An 18,896-nucleotide genomic window follows, 5' to 3' on the forward strand; every position below is an offset into this window, starting at 1 on the left:
TAAAACTGAACTTCACTACAGCAAGTCAAATTTCCTGATATTAAAGCATCATGTGGGAAAAACAATAAAATTGGATCATACTAGTTTTCTTTCTATATGGATTACACCATCAACAAGAAACCATACACTCTAACTTCTAGGCAGATAGAGTTTTTTGAACATGAAATGATTTGAGAACAGATTTTTTTAAACTGCCATTTAAATTACTGTTTATTTCAGAAATATGATGAGTTATAAAGCATTCTTCAGTGGGAGAAACTGTCAACCAAATGCCCATAGGTTACCTTGGTCTTCAAAAACTGTGATGTTAAATCTCTTTGCTGTTCTACTTCACTGCGTACATGATTGCAGAAAGCCACGGCGTACTGGCGACTGTAGTAGGGACTGAAGTTTTTGATAGTAGCCTCAGTTTTCCCTAGAAAAATATGAAAGTTAGAAATTAGAAATGCAGCATCTCTTACAGAATAGACACATATCTACCCCTCTAAGACCACTGTTTCCCAGGGATTTGTTATGAGTTCACATTCTCTGAGAACTTTGTAACATGCCATAGGTGCCTTTATCTCTCCCTCTCCCTGACATCATCCTGAGAGACTCTGCTATCCCTAAGGACCATCCATCCAGTAACCGATAGAAATTTTCATATTGCCAAGGCCATAAGCTCAGCCATCCTTCTAAATCTTTCTACAACTACCACTCTACCTTACCCGATTCTCCACTTCAACTTGCTCTTCATCCCCCTCTACCTCCAGTCACCCAACTCTTACACAATAATCCCAGGGTCCACCATTTCAATTCCACACACACAATATTCTGTTTTTCTTAAGAGCCCTGAGACTCCACCTCATCTTGCTGACCCACAGCCCTGGATAAAATCAACGAACTATTTCTTCTAGTTCTGCCCCCTGTGTTTCTGGGTAAATTTTTTGTGTGACTCAAAGCCTTATACAATTACTATGAGGTAGAGGGAAAAGCTTTGGTTTAAGAGTCTAGAGACCTGAGCTGTGGTCCCAATTCCAGGGAGACAGAAACCAGCTGGATGACCTCAGTCAAGTCCTTCATTCTCTCCGGGCTCCAGTGTCCCTAACTATAAAGGAAGGTGCTCACTAGTCCATACTTTTCTTGGAAACTATATGACACTGAAGTATAAACATGAGTATAGCTGCCTTCCAATAGTGACCAGCAACTGCATTATGATCTCTCAGCACCAAAAGAAAATAAAGCTTAGGATCAATCACGGTGGGGAAGGGGGCAGTTGGAGGACTCAAGATGGAAGAAGAGGGAGAGTCAGGCACTAGGAATATTCTTGAGCTTTTCCAACCTGTGCTTAGCTTTAGAGCGTAGGGAAGTTGCAAAAGAGGGAAAGGAGAAAAAGAAATTGGGGAGGAAGGGCAAAGGAATATTCTGAGACAGATTAGAAATCCTCACAACCTTTCAAGGACTTGCTACAAAGTAGAGAAATAAACACAGGTCCCACTGATTGTGCTTACAAACTGTTAGTCCTTGGAATAAGATATTATCTTGAGAAAAAATAAACCTGATATGATATTCCAAAATATTTTTAAATACTTTCATGTGACCTTGGCATAATTTTTGTTTTCAAATTTGATATAGTCACAGAGAAATATTAAAATATACCAGCAAGATTTGTTTAGAGCTATTATGCATGTAAAATTTCAAAAATAAATTTGTGAAGAGTTCTAACTCCATAGATTGAGATATTCAATATGAGAACCTTGAATTCATAGCAGTCAAAGACCCGTAGTGTATGAGTAATCCCTTTATATGAAGAATCCCACTTTAGCTCAGGCATTTAAATCCCATACTATGTATGAGGTAAAAGGGAATTCTTGCTTATTCCCTCAATAAAATGACATTTTGGGGTCATATTTATGGGCTTTAATAACTATTACTTGAAAGGTGCTTTGAGACCCATTAATAATAGGTTCTGTAGAAATGCAAATAAAAGCTCCTATAATTTGAATCAGGCATGCTTTTGCTTGCTCTGTGAGTCCATGGTATGACTATTAATCAGTATTTGCATAATACTTTAATATACTCAGGCTTTATAATTATCTAATTGGTTAATATTTTATTAGCTTTTATATAATACATAAGAAATAAAATTCTAGATCCTTGTCTATAATTTTCTTACATAGGAGTAGGATATCTTTAAGAATTCCCACAATAAGAATGAGTCTCACATCACCAAAACATATAAGCAATTAACAAAATTTGCCCTTTGGGACCAAGTGACCACTATTTTGTCTAACAGAAGAGCAGCCTGCTAATTTATGATACTAATTTTTGCACTCCTGCAAGCATTTGGATTTAAATGAAAGAAGGTGGATGCCATTTCATGATGAGCTCTACAAAGCTTTGAAACTTGATTTCCTGCCACATCACAAAGCCTCACCCAAGGATGCCTTGTTTCTACAGAGGTGTTACGATGCCACCACTCCCTTCCAGTGTATGAGAAAAATGCTTCTGTGATTTGAGTATCAACGCATCTTCCACCAGGCAGCATTTATAAAAAAGGGATTGAAGCTTCCTTTGGTAATTAACCTAATGACTGGTTCAAAATGTGAATGAAACAGCTAACAATATCAGAAGTTCTAGGGGGAAAAGAACCTAAAGGGATTCTCAAAAGGTATCTAGATTTTATTATTATTATTTTTTAAGATTTTATTTATTTATTCATGAGAGACAGAGAGGCAGAGACAGAGGGAGAAGCAGGCTCCCCACGGAGCAGGGAGCCCGATGCAGGACTCGATCCCAGGACCCTGGGATCATGACCTGAGCCAAAGGCAGACGCTTAACCGACTGAGCCACCCAGGCGTCCCTGGGTATCTAGATTTTAGATTAAGCCTATCTAAACCCAAATATAGGAACACCGAAGTACAGATCTTGACATTTAGAGAAAAGCCTGGTGTTGGGGCAAAATACACTTTGGTTAGGAAGATGGACTCTGGAGTCAGAAAGACTTGGGTTTGAATGCCATCTCTGCTACTTACCAGCAGTGGGACCTTATGCAAGTTAATTCCCCTCATATAAAATGAAGACAAGAGGAGCATTCTCATAGTGTTATTGTAGTTATTCATGAAATAATGCAGTAAACTGCTCAGCACAGTAGCTGGCACATAGAAAGTGCTCAATAATCAATAGTAATTAAATCAATGATGATAATGGTGATGAGCACCCAAGCCAACCACCAGGGGAAGGTCCTGAAGCTGAACTAAGGAATCAGGGAGAAGATAAAAGCAGGCTGTCTTGGGCGCCTGGGTGGCTCAGTTGGTTAAGCGACTGCCTTCGGCTCAGGTCATGATCCTGGAGTCCCTGGATCGAGTCCCGCATCGGGCTCCCTGCTCAGCAGGGAGTCTGCTTCTCCCTCTGACCCTCCCCCCTCTCATGTGCTCTCTCTCATTCTCTCTCAAATAAATAAATAAAATCTTAAAAAAAAAAAAAAAAAGCAGGGTGTCTTGTGTAACTCTTCAGCTGGGGCCATCCTGCCCAGCTGCACACCGAACAGCCATCCCACTCATTGCAGGTTCTAAACAAACATAACCGACATTTTCACAGACGTTTCAGGAACACTTATCAGCACATACAGGACCCTCAGTACATCTCTAAATGAAAACCAACTAAATAAAACATTGGTATTAATGAACCATAGTGAAAAGCATGAATTAGTTACTGTGTTACATTGAGCCTCTCTCTCCCTGAGCCTCAATTTTCTCATGTAAAATGGGTAAATTGCCCATTTTCACCGGTTTTGTGAGGATTAAGTGAGATATTCTGTAGGTAAAAAAGTGCCTAGAGTAGTGCCTGACACTAGTTGCTCAATAAATCTTGACTATTATTACTAGTATTTAATATTCCACTATGAAAATATTCCAATAAGTGGATCAGCCCACAGACACCACATAAAATAACCTCAGCCAAAAGCAGCTTGTTTTCCAGTTTTCAAGATTCTTGAGTATTGAACTGCCTTCATCCTCCCCCCGCCCCCGCAACCCCTGCTGCAATTTAGTATCACATTCCTTTTCCTAAATTGTAAAACACTTATTTTCACTAAAAAGAGGCTAATCAATAATAGAAAGACTAGAACCAATGAAGGCTTCTTCCACATTTTCTGCACAGGTATATTTCTTCCAATCCTACTCAATAATTGCAGCCTGCGCAGGGCATTGTGTTGGTACAACTAACTCAACCAAGCTACTCATAACACGCTTCGGGCTAATCAGTACCAAAGCTGAAAGAACACTCTTCAACAGCTCTGTCTATGACATTTAGGTTCAGTTTGATTTTGTAAAAGTCAGAAAAGTATCGTCTGGCCCCCTTAAAGCTGTTTAAATTCGTACAGCCTGAAAAACTCAGCACTGTCCTTTGATTCCTTCTCCTTTGTGCTCATATTCAATCATTAGCAATCATCAGATCTTGTCCCTTCTCTTCCTACAATATTTCTTGACCCATCCCCTTGGCCCCATCCCAACTAGCACACCTTCAACACTGTAAAAGTCTCTTAATCTGCCCTCAGTATCACAGCGGGGACATAAACAAACAACAACAAAAGTTCTAGCTCTCAGCTCTGAAAGAGGAACAAAAAAAGTCAAAACCAGAGCGGGAGGTGGGAAATGCCAGTGCCGATACACAGATCCTGGGGGGGCCATGGGAAATAAGCCAAAGCTTGGTCAGTATGGCAGAGGCAGGTCCTGGGGATTGGCCAGAGTGAGTCCAGGGCTGATGGAGCAGAACATGAGAGGCTGAGCCCAAGCTGGCCACTATGGCCTCACTCACCAGAAAGGAGCACAAGTTACCAAGGCCCAGATGTTAGAGTGGTGAATCGTCCGTGAGAACCAGGTCTTGCCCTTAATGCTCCCAGGGAACTCTTGAAAACCTCATGGTCATGGAGCTACAGTCCTCTGGTTCCTGGCCTGACAAGTTTCATTTGACAGGTTGCTACAAGATCATGTCACTACCTTCATAAAAACCTTCAACAGTTTCCCCATTGCCCAGAGTAGTAACCACTTAACCCAGTGCCAAAGGCCCTGTGATCTGGCCCTGATTGTCCTGATTTCCTACCTCTCCTACTCAAACTAAATCTCCTTGCCCCCTGTACATGCTCATGCCTTCACCCCTCCTTTCTCCCCATAAATGCCCTGCCAGCCACTTTAAGATCCTTCAAGCCCAGATGGTGATTCCATCCGAAAAAGAAGTTGGTTCTCCCCAACAATCTCACCTTCTTTTGTGTTCTTCCAAAACCGTGGTCCACTTTGCTACAGCTGTTTAAATATACCTTATCTCTTCTCCAAGGGTATACTGTATTTATGTACTCGGCAAATATTTGTTGAATGAATGAAAGAACAGCTGAGTAAATATTTAAGAGTAAAGCCAAGTACAATGCATCATAATCTTGAAACCCATGCCAATGTCCCCAGAAAGGAGAAACGCACGGTTCTCAGCTCGAATATTTTTTTTGAGATTTATTTATTTTTTAATTTTTTTTTAGAAAGAGAGAGAGTGTGTGAGCGAGTGGGGGGGAGGGGCAGAAGGAGAGAATTTTCAAGAAGACTCTCCATGAGCACAGAGCCCAATTATACTCGCCTTGATCTCACAACCCCACGACCCATGAGATCATGACCTGAGCCAAAAACCAAGAGTCAGATGCTTAACTGACTGAGCCACCCAGGCGCCCCTCAACTATTTATTATTAAAAATATACACTCTCAGGGCGCCTGGGTGGCTCAGATGGTTAAGCGTCTGCCTTCGGCTCAGGTCATGATCCCAGGGTCCTGGGATCGAGTCCCGCATCAGGCTCTCTGCTCCTTGGGAGCCTGCTTCTCCCTCTGCCTCTCTCTCTCTCTGTCTCTCATGAATAAATAAATAAAATCTTTTAAAAATATATAAATAAATAAATAAAAATAAAAATAAAAATATACACTCTCAAAGCTCAACTCATTTGTTTTTTAAAAAATCAGACTTACTGATTAATTCCTTTTAAGCTTTTATATGAATTTTGTCCATGAAATTATATGTGGGGAATTATTTACAAACAAAAGCCTTCCTTAGTTTATTTGTTTTTCTTGACCAATGTGCAATCATGGGAAGTATATGAAGTCTTACATGCGGTAAAACTTACATGAAGTCTGAAAAACCTAAAAGATTTGGGTATTTTTTTATCCTAGAAGTTTCTCTGTTAACCTTCCAGTTCTGTAGTAATTCAACTCCAATCTAGTCTTTATCATTAGTTTTCTTTCTTGAAAGATACTGTTTATAGTGGATTATTCCTAGTTTTCCCATCATTCGTAGTGTCAATATAACTATAATATATTCTAAAGTCTTCTCTGAAATACACAGATTCCTCCCTCTTCAAATACTTTTAGAAAAATACCTCATAAGTATAGAAAGATATAAAAAATCCAAACATTTTTGTTATATTTCCTTCTAAACTTTTTTATAATTTTTAAATAGTTGAGAATATTATATTTTGTATCCAGTTTTATTTATATAACATTTCATCATTGTTTTTTCCTATATTACCCCCCAAAATCACTATTTTCAAATGTTGCATTTTTATTGTTACTATGAATAAGAAAAATACAAAAAAATTTTTTTAAAGATTTATTTGTGAGAGAGAGAGAGAGAACAAGTGGGGGTGGGAGGCAGAGGGAGAGGGAGAAGCAAACTCCCCACTGAGCAGGGAGCCCGACACAGGGCTTGATCCCAGGACTTCATGATCATGAACTGAGCGGGAGGCAGATGCTTGACTGACTGAGCCACCCAGGTGCCCCAAATACAAAATTTTTTAAAAAATGGATTTATTTTAACAAAGTGGCTATTTCCCCAAAACTGATCCAAATCCACACATGAGAAGAGGATTAAGTAAGCCTTTGACACATTTTCTTAAAAACTGTTGAGGTTTCTGGTAAAGATTAATTTGGAGGAACAAGAGAAGTAGCTCTAAAAAATAAAATATTTAATATTTATAAAATAGAGTATAATATCCACTATTGTTTATTTTCCCCAGAGTTTCTCAAATTATAAAAGTTTAAAAGTCCTGATGAATTACAACATCAGCTTTAGTCTCAGGCTTCTGAGCATCATCACTTTGCACATTAGGGTGGAAAATTCAGAAATCCCAATTCACAATACAAAGGTGCAAAAATCTAATTACACAGAATAATGCCCAAGGACTCTCTTTTCTAGTAAATGCCTTAGAGAATGGGGATAAATTGGATTCTCCATAATTGAACTAAACAGTGTGTGTGTGTGTGTGTGTGTGTTTAAGCACATTTATTATTGGTGCTTGAGTGATAAGTTTTTGAACAGATTCTATAGGAAAAGTCAAAAATTCTTCAAGGGGAGCCTTAATCCCATCAACTCCGTGAAGCTTACCTGGCAGAAACTCTACTTTGTCCTAAAAACGAGAGACGTATAAACCACTTATGTTCTCTGTGATTTACTTCAGACATTAATCCACAGAAGAGAAACAAAACAAACACTCACAAGAGCTTATATTAAATATTTCAAAGGCATGCCAGGACCCTCTCTAGATTGAGAAAGTATCTGGATAGAAAACAGACAGGCTTAGGGATAAACAAAGAACGGTTTCCTCGTTTCCAAAATGCACACTCACAGAGATCCGAAACTCTGAGTTGGGCTTGCAATATAACTTGTCCTTGGACTGTTAAAGACCTTCAATCTTTTGCAATCCCTGTTCTAAAAGCAGGCCTCGTATCTTTACCATGGCCACAAAGCCTGGCCTGTTAAGGACATTCAGTGAATCCCCATGTACTTGCAGATGCTCCATAAGGGGCCAGACACCAACTCCAGTGGGTGAACAGTGTGAAAAATCATAAATGAAAACCTAACTGAAATGGAGTCAGGACATTCCACAGGGGGAGCTCTCATGCCCTACCATTCTTCCTCAATTATAAATCCAACAGGAAGTGATGGACCTTGGTTGTTGGTGAATAGCCCGTCACTCTCCCAGCAGGAGGAAGAAAGGCTTTCCTGCCCTTGCAATAGCCCAGCCAATGAGGGAAAGTCACAACTCAGCCAATGAAAAACCACTATACTTTGAACTCCCAGTTTACTCCAATGGACTTTTTGTTTATAACAGTCTTCCCAACTGTTTTCCCTTTTCCTCTGTAAAAGAGCATTCCTCTCCTTTGTTCCCTGTGGATTTGCTTATGGTTTTGCTGTAGCTTGCTTGTCCCAGGTTGTAATTCTCTGTTATTCCTGAATAAACCCATCTTTTGCTGGTAGAATAAAGGGTGGTTTTAAGGTTAACACCAGAAACAAAAACAATGTTTTCTACATTTGACCATAGCACTGAAATAAATTAAGGTGTTCACCTGCACTAGGCATTTAGTAGAAAATACCTTCACAGGTTAATAGAAGAGAAATGAAGGAGACACTAAGGGAAAAAAACTCTACCATATTATATGTTGCAATTCCCATTACCTTATTCTATGGAAAAATTAAAAACCCCTGTTGTCAGCTATTCCAGAGATCAGCTTTATAGAACTGTAAGATCTTAAGTCTGCCCTCCTCTTTTTTTAGAGGAAGAAACTATAATAGTATTGTTGGAAGATATATATATGCCCATATTTTTATGTACACATTTTTCTTTAGCCATAATTAGGCGGAAGCTAACTTTAAATTTCTTCCATTTCATTTGGAAAAAGTGCTTGGAAATTTTCAAGATTATTTTGCCATTACCTCACAGCATGCCTCCAATTTTCCCATGACACATCTGATGAGAATAAATCCTGTTTATTTTGCCACTTCTCTAAGCTGTCTAATGTCCCCAAAGGAAGCTGCAGATTGGCTGTCTTTTTCTTCATAAAAACGAGAGGAAAGCGTGTGAAAGAGAAAATTAAACCAATCTGACACAGCTACTTTTTCAGAAAGCATCACAAGAACTATGCATTCAGAAGGAATCATGGCTGCCCATTAGACAAACTTTTTCGGTTTTGAAGAAAATATATAACTGAAATTCAGAAAGAAAGAAAGAAATAATGAGGTTTCCTTTGCTGTTTTAGAGTCTAACTATAGTTATTAAAATTTTCTGTGCATATTTTATCAGAGGCTCTCAGATTATTCCAGAATCCTGAAAATACTCTTTGCTTTCAGATTGCAACCATGTAAATGAACACAATACGTACATAAAAGAAGTCAGGCTAGACTTAAAATAAACCAGGCAACAAGCCTAGGAATTTTACTAAGTGATTTCCCTTCCAACACAATAGGTCCTGGTGTCTTTTTCAGGTTTTTCTTTTATTTTCCTAATGATATTCCTTCTTTTTTCCTCATTCTACTTTTCTTTTCCCCACACAGAAGTGTATTTGTTTGAAATGCTTGCTATTACAGTTGTACTTCTCTCTCAAGAATCTATGCTATTGGTGTAAAAAAAAGAAAAAGTGCATTTTTAGAGAACTGTGTTTGGAGCCCAGATATGCTTTGTTTTGTTAGCCTGGGGATATGGGTAACAATAAGTAGGAATGACTTGGCTAGGAAAATGAAAGATGATAATGTTAGGCTTGGGAGGGTCCAGAAGAACTTCATAAACTAGTCAACATTTCTGTAGGCCAGCTAACTTTTTGAAACTATTTACAAGGCTAGATAAAGTACTCATTAGTGAAAATTATTTTAGCATGCTCTAACTTACCCTTACAAGAATTTAAGAACTGCCAAAATGGTTCTAATTCCTGTCCACTTGATTCGGTCAGGCACTGTGTCCTCAGAATACAGTTTTCTGATAACAACCCAAATATCTCCAATAATAAAGTTGAATCTAGCAGAGTCTAAAATACAGCTCATCACATAGTACTATTTTGGGTTTTTGACAGTCTAATGGTTGCCAGTCAGTAGAACAGTTAATCACTAAATTAAAATATTCTTTTTCTAAGATTTTACTTATTTGTTTATTTTTGAGAGAGCAAGAGCATGAGTGAGGGGAAAGGCAGAGGGATAAGCAGACTCCCTACTGAGCACTGAGCCCGATGCTCTGGGATCATGACCTGAGCCAAAAGCAGACGCTTAATGCACTGAGCCACCCAGCTGCCCATAGATTAAAATATTCTTGAGTAATGTACATTAGTGAAAAATTATTCAAAGCTGTTATATGCAGTACTCTAAAAAAGGAGCCAGAAAAAGACCCACCAAACCTTCTAATACTGCTGTTTAGATAGTATCAAGCTCTATGGAACCACCATTTTTTTCTATGGAAATTGCTCTTCTATAAAGTAAGTTCACACAGTACTTAATAAGTGTGCTGAAACCTCATAAGTTTGGCTTTGCTTCGAGTCTGAGCCTCACAGGTGAGATTCATTTACTCTAAACTAGTCATTATATGCACCAAGGAAATTAAATATGAAGGAGAGCTATAAGTAACCGGGACTGCCTTCCATAATAACCCTAAGAAAGCAACTTGAGTTCATTTGGATGGTAGCACAGACATGCCAATGCCAATCACACTGCAACTTCCATATATTGATGAAAAGATCAAAGTTACAGACCTCTAGAGCTGAATGGGATCATAATAATAAATTCCATGTCCTCCTATGTTCAGATCAAGAAATCAACTAGCCCATGGTCATAAAACTAGTTAGTAATAGAACATCTATGAAAACATTTTTAAAAATCAATGACAGTGTTTTTAGCAGAGTTTCCTCTCTATGAATACTACATTAATTTTTATGGAAGAATTCAAGCACTTCTTTTTTTATTAATGGAGGAACATAAGTAAAAACTGTATTGTCAAGAAGTCTTGTGAAACGATCTTAAATTTGGGTAAAAAGATGTTGTTATGGTCAATTTTACATGTCAACTTTACTGGGCTATGGGGTGCCCGGACATTCTGAATGCATCAGTGAGGGTGTTTCTGGATGAGGTTAGTATTTGAATACGTAAATTGAATAATGAAGATTGACCTCCCCAGTGTGGGTAGGCCTCATCCAATCAGTTGAAGGCCTGAATAAAACAAAAAGGTTGAGTAAGAGGGAATTTCCTTCTTCCCGACTTCCTTGAGCTGGGACATTGGTCTTTTCTAGTCTTTTGACTTGAACTGAAACATTGGCTCTTCCTGGGTCTCTAGCCTGCTGACTTTCAGAGTGGAACTATGCCATCAGCTCTTCTGGGTCTCCAGCTTGCTGACCTCAGATCTTGGGACTTGTCAGCCTCCATAATTGCATAAGCCAATTCCTTATTTTGTTTTTATTTTATTTTATTTTACTTTTTTAATTTTATTTATCCAATTCCTTATTTTAAAAAATCTCTCTCTCTCTCTTTCTCCTATTGGTTCTGTTTCTCTGGAGAATCCTGACAATACAGATATAACCAATTAAAATTCATTATTGAGTCCCAACACAATTATCAATTTATTTGATTTAATCTATACATATTAAGCAGTTGGGTCAGTAACAAATTAAAAGCAATGCAAATGTCTAGTGCTTCAATGTAATGAATTCTAAATTTATCAGTAGAACCAGCATGCCAATGTCTTTCAGAACACATTCTGAAATTCATGGAATCTGTATTTAAAACATTCCATTAAGTGATTTATGAAGGACAGTAAAAACATTTGGCTCAGCTTCATCCTAATGGGCAGAAGTTGCCAGCAAGAAGGCAGAGACCCAGCAAAGCTCTGGGCACAGGGGAAGCAAGCTGACCTTATCTGAGTACCCCTTAACCTTATTCAGGTGTTCCAATTAAGTGGCATCCCTGTCTCAATTAAAGCTACAGTCTTTACTGGCTAATATCATAAGGCTCCCTGGGAAATTCACTAATTAAGTAGATTTTCTTATTTACTGATTAAGAATGTGTTTTGTACCAAATCAAGGTTAAAAGGAACTTCTATGGACCAGGCCCATTATCCACATGATATTTGCAATGTCTTCAACAAAGTTTTTCTGCTCTCTTCTCTGTATCCTACTTTGTATGAGTCAAGAGATGAGATGTATTGAATGATATACCACTAATAACAAGGGTTTTGTCTATGTCTGTGTTTTCTTTAATAATGAACTGTTTCAGACACATGGAATGGTAAGGTGCATAACATATATTCCCACTGTTGAACTAAACAAGTCTTTACATTATGCCATATTTGCTCAAAAATTTTTTAAACAAAACACTACAGCTACATTTGTAGCCCCCTCGACCCTGTCCCACAACATTACTAGGCACCACTATACTCAAAGTGGTATTTATTCCTGTAAGTCATTTTGGATTCTTCCAACATATGTATGTATTCATATATAACCAATAGCATTGATATGCACATTTTCTAACTTAATTCCACCTGTCATTCTGCAGCTTGCTTATGGCAGATAGATAGATCTCATATATCATGTATATATATGATATTTATTTCCAGTTTATTCGTTTTAACTGGTATCCATACTTCTAACACATACTACAATTTATTTATCTCCTTGTTGATGGGCCTCTCACTTGTTTCCTCTCTTTTTGCTCTTATAATCAAGGCTGATGTGAACATATATGGTGCAGAGATGGGAGAGTTTCTCCAGAGTGTGTGTCTAGAATACTGGGGCAAAGTGTGAACATCTTCATCTGCACTTGACATTACCAAATTTCTCGCCCAAGGAGCTGTGTCATTCACATCCCACCGGCAGAGTATGAGAGTTTCCTTCCTCCCACATCCTTAGAAACTCTAGGAATTGTCCTACTTACACATTTTCGTCTATGTTGATGAGTGAAAAATGGTGCCTTAATTTACATTTATCAGATTATTAGTGATTTGAGCATCTTTCCACATATTTATTGGCCATTCAGGTTTCTTATTTTGTGAATTCATATCCTCTCCCCATATGTCTCCTTCTTACTGACAGGTAGGCATTATTTGTCAATTTTAGGTATGAATCCTCAGATATAAACATTTCACTTGTATTTTCCCAATCTGTGGCTTGTCTTTTCCCTTGGATTACAGTGTTGAACAACAGTTTTAAAGTTTAATGGAATCAGATGTAACTATCCTATTCTCTCTGGTTTTTGTTTTTAATGCCTGGTTTAGGAAATCCTTCCTTACTATTTTCTTTATAAGGATGTTCTCCCACATTTTCTTTTAAAATGACTTTAGGGGGCACCTGGGTGGCTCAGTCAGTTAAACTTCTGACTTAATTTCAGCTCAAGTCTTGATCTCAGGGTCGTGAGATCAAGCCTCTTGTCAGGCTCCACGCTGAGTGTAGAGCCTGCTTAAGATTCTAAGATTCTCTCTCTCCCTCTCCCTCTCTCTCTGCCCCTCCCCACCTGCTTTCTCTCTCTCTAAAAGAAATAAAATAAAAATAAAAGGACTTTAGCATAAGGCTTTTTACAAACTGGATTAATCTGTTGTGTAGATTATGATTTAGAAATCCATACTTTACCATACAGATAATTATTTCAATGCTATTTATTGCATAGTCCACGTTTCTCCCAACATGTGCCCATTTCTGATATATTCCAAGTTTCCATATTTGAATGAGTTGCTTTTGAGCTCTCTAGTCTATTCCATTGGCCTATTGTCTACCCCTGTGCTCTTAGTACTATATTGTCTTGATTATTATAGTGTTACAAGAATTTCTGATCTCAAGACTATAAACTCTTCTCACTTGGTTCTTCTTCAAATTGTCTTAGATATCTCTAGCCAATGCTCTCCCATATGAACCTAGGCTGAATTATGTCAAGTCCCATAGGAAAACAGTGTCAGGATTTTGATTGGAAAAACAGTGAATTTGTGATTAGCATGAGGCTTATAGCTTTATGATATATTCTTTCCATCTAAGATTGCTGCTAGCCCATACGGAACTTATGTGCAAACTAGGAAAAGCTACTCTTCCTCAGCCCAGATGCAGCCAGCCTCACAATAGTGGAAAATGCAGCACAGGCCGCATTTTAGCCTCTGTTTGCCCCTCCTTAGTTAGAAGCCTTATGCTATGAGTATCCTGAACAATTGTAGACAGCAGCCCTGTTCTCGTTCATTAGCATGGCCTCTCTCTTCATTCATTCAAGTCTTCTTTAATGCTCTTTAATAACATTTTGTCATTTTTATTCATGAAGATTTTTGCACATATTTGTTAGATTTATTCCTAAATCCCAATTTCATATGAATTTGTCTTGCTCTTAAGAATGGCATCTTTTTTCTTGTCCATTTTCTAATTGCTTATTACTAGCTCTTAACTTTTGTATGTTTGTCTTACGCCCCAAAACTTAAAAAAAACCAAAACTCTGTAAATTAATTTATCTTTAAATTATCTTGGATTTTCCATGTACTCAATCATATCTTCTGCAACAAAGTTTAAAACTCCTCATTCACACTTCACACACAATTGACATTCTAGAGTTTATTAAGTCCCCACAGGAAGGCACATTTTGAAACTATGTGGGAATTAAATCAGATGGGTCATTTCAGTTTAGAAAAAGGTTTTAGGTTTGTAGTCAACAGATCTGGAAAATATATTGATAGAGTATACTGATTTTGTTTGCCATTTTTGCCCCCAACTATAATTAGTCCATTATAAAAATAAAAAAAATCAAGATTTGTGTTTCATTAAGGAGTCATTAAACTAGTGTGATTCAGCTTGAATTCTGTATATTTTATCAAAAGTCTTCCTTCTAGGGCACCTGGGTGGCTCAAGAAGTTAAGTGTCTGCCTTTAGCTCAGGTCGTGATCTTGGGGTCCTGGATCGAGTCCCGCATCGGGCTTCCTCAGTGGGGAGCCTGCTTCTCCCTCTCCCTCTCCCTCTGCCCCTCCCCCCTGCTTGTGCTCTCTCTCTCTCTCTCTCTCTCTCAAATAAATCTTTAAAAAAAAAAAGTCGGGTGCCTGGGTGGCTCAGTTGGTTAAGCGACTGCCTTCGGCTCAGGTCATGATCCTGGAGTCCCTGGATTGAGTCCCGCATCGGGCTCCCTGCTCGGCGGGGAGCCTGCTTCTCCCTCTCCCACTCCCCCCTGCTTGTGCTCCCTCTCTTGCTGTGTCTTTCTCTGTCAAATAAATAAATAAAATCTTTAAAAAATAAAAATAAAAATAAAAGTCTTCCTTTTAGAACAAATTGTGTAGCCACTATAATGTATTCTTTTTTTAAAATTAAGAGATCTAGAAAAATAGAAAATTCCATTCCCTACCTCAGACCCACTGAATCAGAATGGACCCAAGACAGGCTGGAAATCCTGTATTCTCTATATGTTGTTCCAGTTGATTCTTATGATCGGGACAGTTTGGTACTTAACAGCATTCCTGCAGGCGTTCCAGTAGTGCAGGAGACATAACGAAGCTGTGTGCTTGGCTCCACTACAAACAAATGTGCTCCATCCAGCCTGAGCTGGACCCAACACTATTCAGCAAGCCCTTTCTCATCCTGGGTGACTGCCTCGTCTACTCTCCCCAGCAGCTGTTCTGGGGTGTCCTCAGGCTCCCTTCCCCACTCCCCCTTTACTTCTGGAAGACTTCCTCTTTCCAGAAAAAAAAGTCTCAAGTTCATCGCCTCATCCACTATACTTTCCTCTTCCCTGCCTCTCTCAAAAGGAAGACATCCCAATCTTCTTCCTCTAAATGCTTATCCCATCAATTACGCCCCTTTTCTTGGACTGTCATTATCTTTCTTTTCACTTCCTTTTCCCCTCCAAGCCCAAACATGTACTCAAGTTCTGAAGGAAAACAAAACAAAACAAATTCATCTACCTCTCAGGCAACTGCCCTCTTTTTATTTTCCCTTCACCATCAAACCTCTTGAACAGTATCCCAAACCCACTGTTCCCAGACTCATCACCTCCTATTTGGTTCTTAATCAGCCACTTTTCCCCTTGAAACACAATCCCACTGCACGGACTATACACCCTGATGACTCCCACATGCATGTTTGCCATCCCATCCTCTCCTACACTCTGTCATATATTTCCTACTGTCTCCCGCGAAATAACTCCACAGCTCACTGAAAGTGCATTTCTCAGCCTTGACTCCTGAGAGCCTAGAAAGGTCAGTAACAGGTACATGGTATGCTTTGATAAATATTTGTTGGATTGATAGTGTAATATTAGTAATGTTAGTTCTATACTGAATAGTATAGCATTTTCCCTACCCATCTTCTCAACCTCTACCCACCACAGGACTAAGGGGAAAACAAATGGAAAATTAGTTTGCCAAACAAATGGAACATTTATAACCAACATTTAAACCTGTTAGGGGACACCTGGGTGGTTCAGTCGGTTAAGCGTCTGCCTTCAGCTCAGGTCATGATCCCAGAGTCCTGAGATCGAGCCTCATCGGGCTCCCTGCTCAGCAGGGAGCCTGCTTCTCTCTCTCCCTCTGCTGCTCCCCCTGCTTGTTCTCGCTCTCTCTGTCAAATACATAAATAAAGTCTTTTTAAAAATAAAATAAACCTGTTAGTACCTTTATAATTCTTTAAAAAAAACTCCATTCCAAAACTGTTCCTTTCACACTGTGAGTTTATTTTCCCTTCATTAATAAACCAGAAAGGCTTTAAATAAAATAATAATTTGTCAGAAAGACTCATCCTAAAGAATATGTTTAGCATATCAGTACATATACTGATTAAGTATAGACAAATTGCAAAAATAAAATAAAAATAATCTAAAGTGTCTAGATATCTGGTACAAACTGGACTGTCATGATCTGTTGATGAATGAAGCTGACCTGCTCACAGCAGCCTGGGACTCACAGCAGGAGCACTTTATTCCTTTTCTCCAAATCTGACCTGAACTTTCCTGTTCCACTGGGAGCAAATCATCGAAACTACACATTTACAAAGAAAGTTGTAAGGTAAACATTTAGATTAAGACCACACTTACGTGTCACAAAAATACTTGGTTGATTTAATCCAACTCTGCATGAAAGGGAAAAGAATCAAGTTTAAAGAGTCTGAATATTAGAAATTTGCTACTTATTAGAAAAACAAAACAGTTCCAAATTTATGCTGGAAATAATTTTAAAAGAAAGACCATTAAAGAGAAAAGAAGTGAGATATTTTGTCATCTGTTTTCCTGTTTTCTGTGAAGGGTGTCTGTGGGGCTTTGAACTTGTCTATATTTGGGTAATGGCAGCAGGTGAAGTATACAAAGCAGCTGCATATTCACTTCCTGGGGGAGGGGGAGATTCTGTAAACATCCTCGGTAATGAATATAAAATACATCTGCATACACAATACCTTCTATGAGTCACAGGCTCTTTAATAATCTCTAGATAAACAAATAAACAAAGCAAGCACTAAACAATAACCAAAACACAATTTTTAAACAACATATACTCAAAAATAATCTCCAGATTGAAGGAAATTCCCTTAGGAGGGAAAGATGACAAGTTTTGTCTCACTCAGTTATGCAGGACTAGAAAGAAAGAAAAAATATATGTATCATAAATATCTTATATATACCATATATAGAACTTACTTATATTATGTGTGTATATATATATGTATACACACACACACACACATATAATCTTAGTTGTTATGGTTTTAAATAAATAAGACCTGCCAACCAAAGCCAGGGACATGAATGGACAGGAAATGAGGCAAGCGTGAAAGAGGAAGTGGTTCTGAGCCATCAACAAGAGAGGATCGAGGAGTAGGAAACCCACAAGATGTGTAAAAATGGAAAATCAAGGGCTTTATCTTAAGAGAGAAACTCAGAGTCCATGACTAGATTATCACAAAGATGCATAACTCAACCAATTAGTCTTTTATGGCTATTTAAAGAGACTGTAAGAAGATATTCAAGAGAGACCAAAAAGAAAGAAGGCGGATTGTATATAAAACCTTTTAAGTTTCCCATCAAAATATACGTAAATCATTAAATCATTAAAAATCTCAAGGAAGGGATGCCTGGGTGGCTCAGTCGGTTAAGCGTCTGCCTTTGGCTCAGGTCATGATCCTGGGGTCCTGGGATTGAGTCCAACCTTAGGCTTCCTGCTCAGCGGGAAGCCTGCTTCTCTCTCTCCCACTCCCCCTGCTTGTGTTCCCTCTCTCACTGTGTCTCTTTCTGTCAAATAAATAAATAAAATCTTAAAAAAAAAACAGTTTTTATCGTTGAGTAATAGACCCATGGATGAATTTTTTCCCTTCTATTTTTATGAAGGGCTATGCTTTGTAGACATATTTTATTTTTGAATGGGTAAGACAAAAACTTTCTCCAGAGAAACAGTACAGACAAAATAATCTTAGTAAAGGTCTGAAGACCCTGGGTAGAGCACACAATTGCATAAATAAAATCATTCTGTATTATTAAACAAGTATTTAAAAATCAAGGCAAATAAGTGCCCCCATTAACAGCCAGAGCACGGCATAATCAATCCAATCACTTTAAGAGTAGTAATAATTAATAGTAATCCCTGCAAAAGCATCAATTCCGCCACCATTTTCAAGAATATTCAGTCAGTTGAAACAAGCAATTGATTTAGCTCAACTATGATTCTGTGCTTGGGTTATTTTAAGCATGTAGTCCCAATTTTAAAGAACTAGTAATTATATAAAAATACCAATTTTGGCTTAACTTTCTTTTCTCATTTTTTGCTTCTATATTATAATTTTAATACATGATTCTGTCAAAATATATTAAATGTTTATTATGTGCACATAATTATAGTAAATGAATTGATGCAGGTCAAAGGAAAAGGAACAATTCCCCCCACTCTCCATCTTCACTGGTTACCTTCTTCACGTCCTTCATTTTCGTGTGAGGCACACTCACTCCCAGCCCCTCACTGCTGTCCCACTCCATCTCTACACAAACAAGTGACTGTCACAGTGGAAAGATCTCAAACATACTGGGGAGTATAATAGGCATGTAAAGTACAACAGGGGTGACTGGGAGGCGCAGTCGGTTAAGTGTCTAACTCTTGGTTTCAGCTCAGCTCGTGATCTCGGGGTCATGAGATGAGTCCC

At 38.3% G+C, this 18,896-nt stretch overlaps 1 protein-coding gene across 1 annotated transcript in view; it reads right to left on the minus strand.

Annotated features, from left to right (window-relative positions):
• The window catches only part of NIBAN1 (niban apoptosis regulator 1), a 154,984-nt gene that overhangs the window by 89,630 nt on the left and 46,458 nt on the right, over positions 1–18,896 (minus strand). Inside the window, exon 2 of the mRNA XM_035010656.1 lies at positions 285–415. Coding sequence (XP_034866547.1) covers positions 285–415 — 131 coding nt within the window. The remainder of the gene's footprint in view (positions 1–284; positions 416–18,896) is intronic.

The sequence above is a fragment of the Mirounga leonina genome, unplaced genomic scaffold (genome assembly GCF_011800145.1).
Source record: "Mirounga leonina isolate KUSES-001 unplaced genomic scaffold, KU_Mleo_1.0 Mir_154, whole genome shotgun sequence".
NCBI lineage: Eukaryota > Metazoa > Chordata > Mammalia > Carnivora > Phocidae > Mirounga > Mirounga leonina.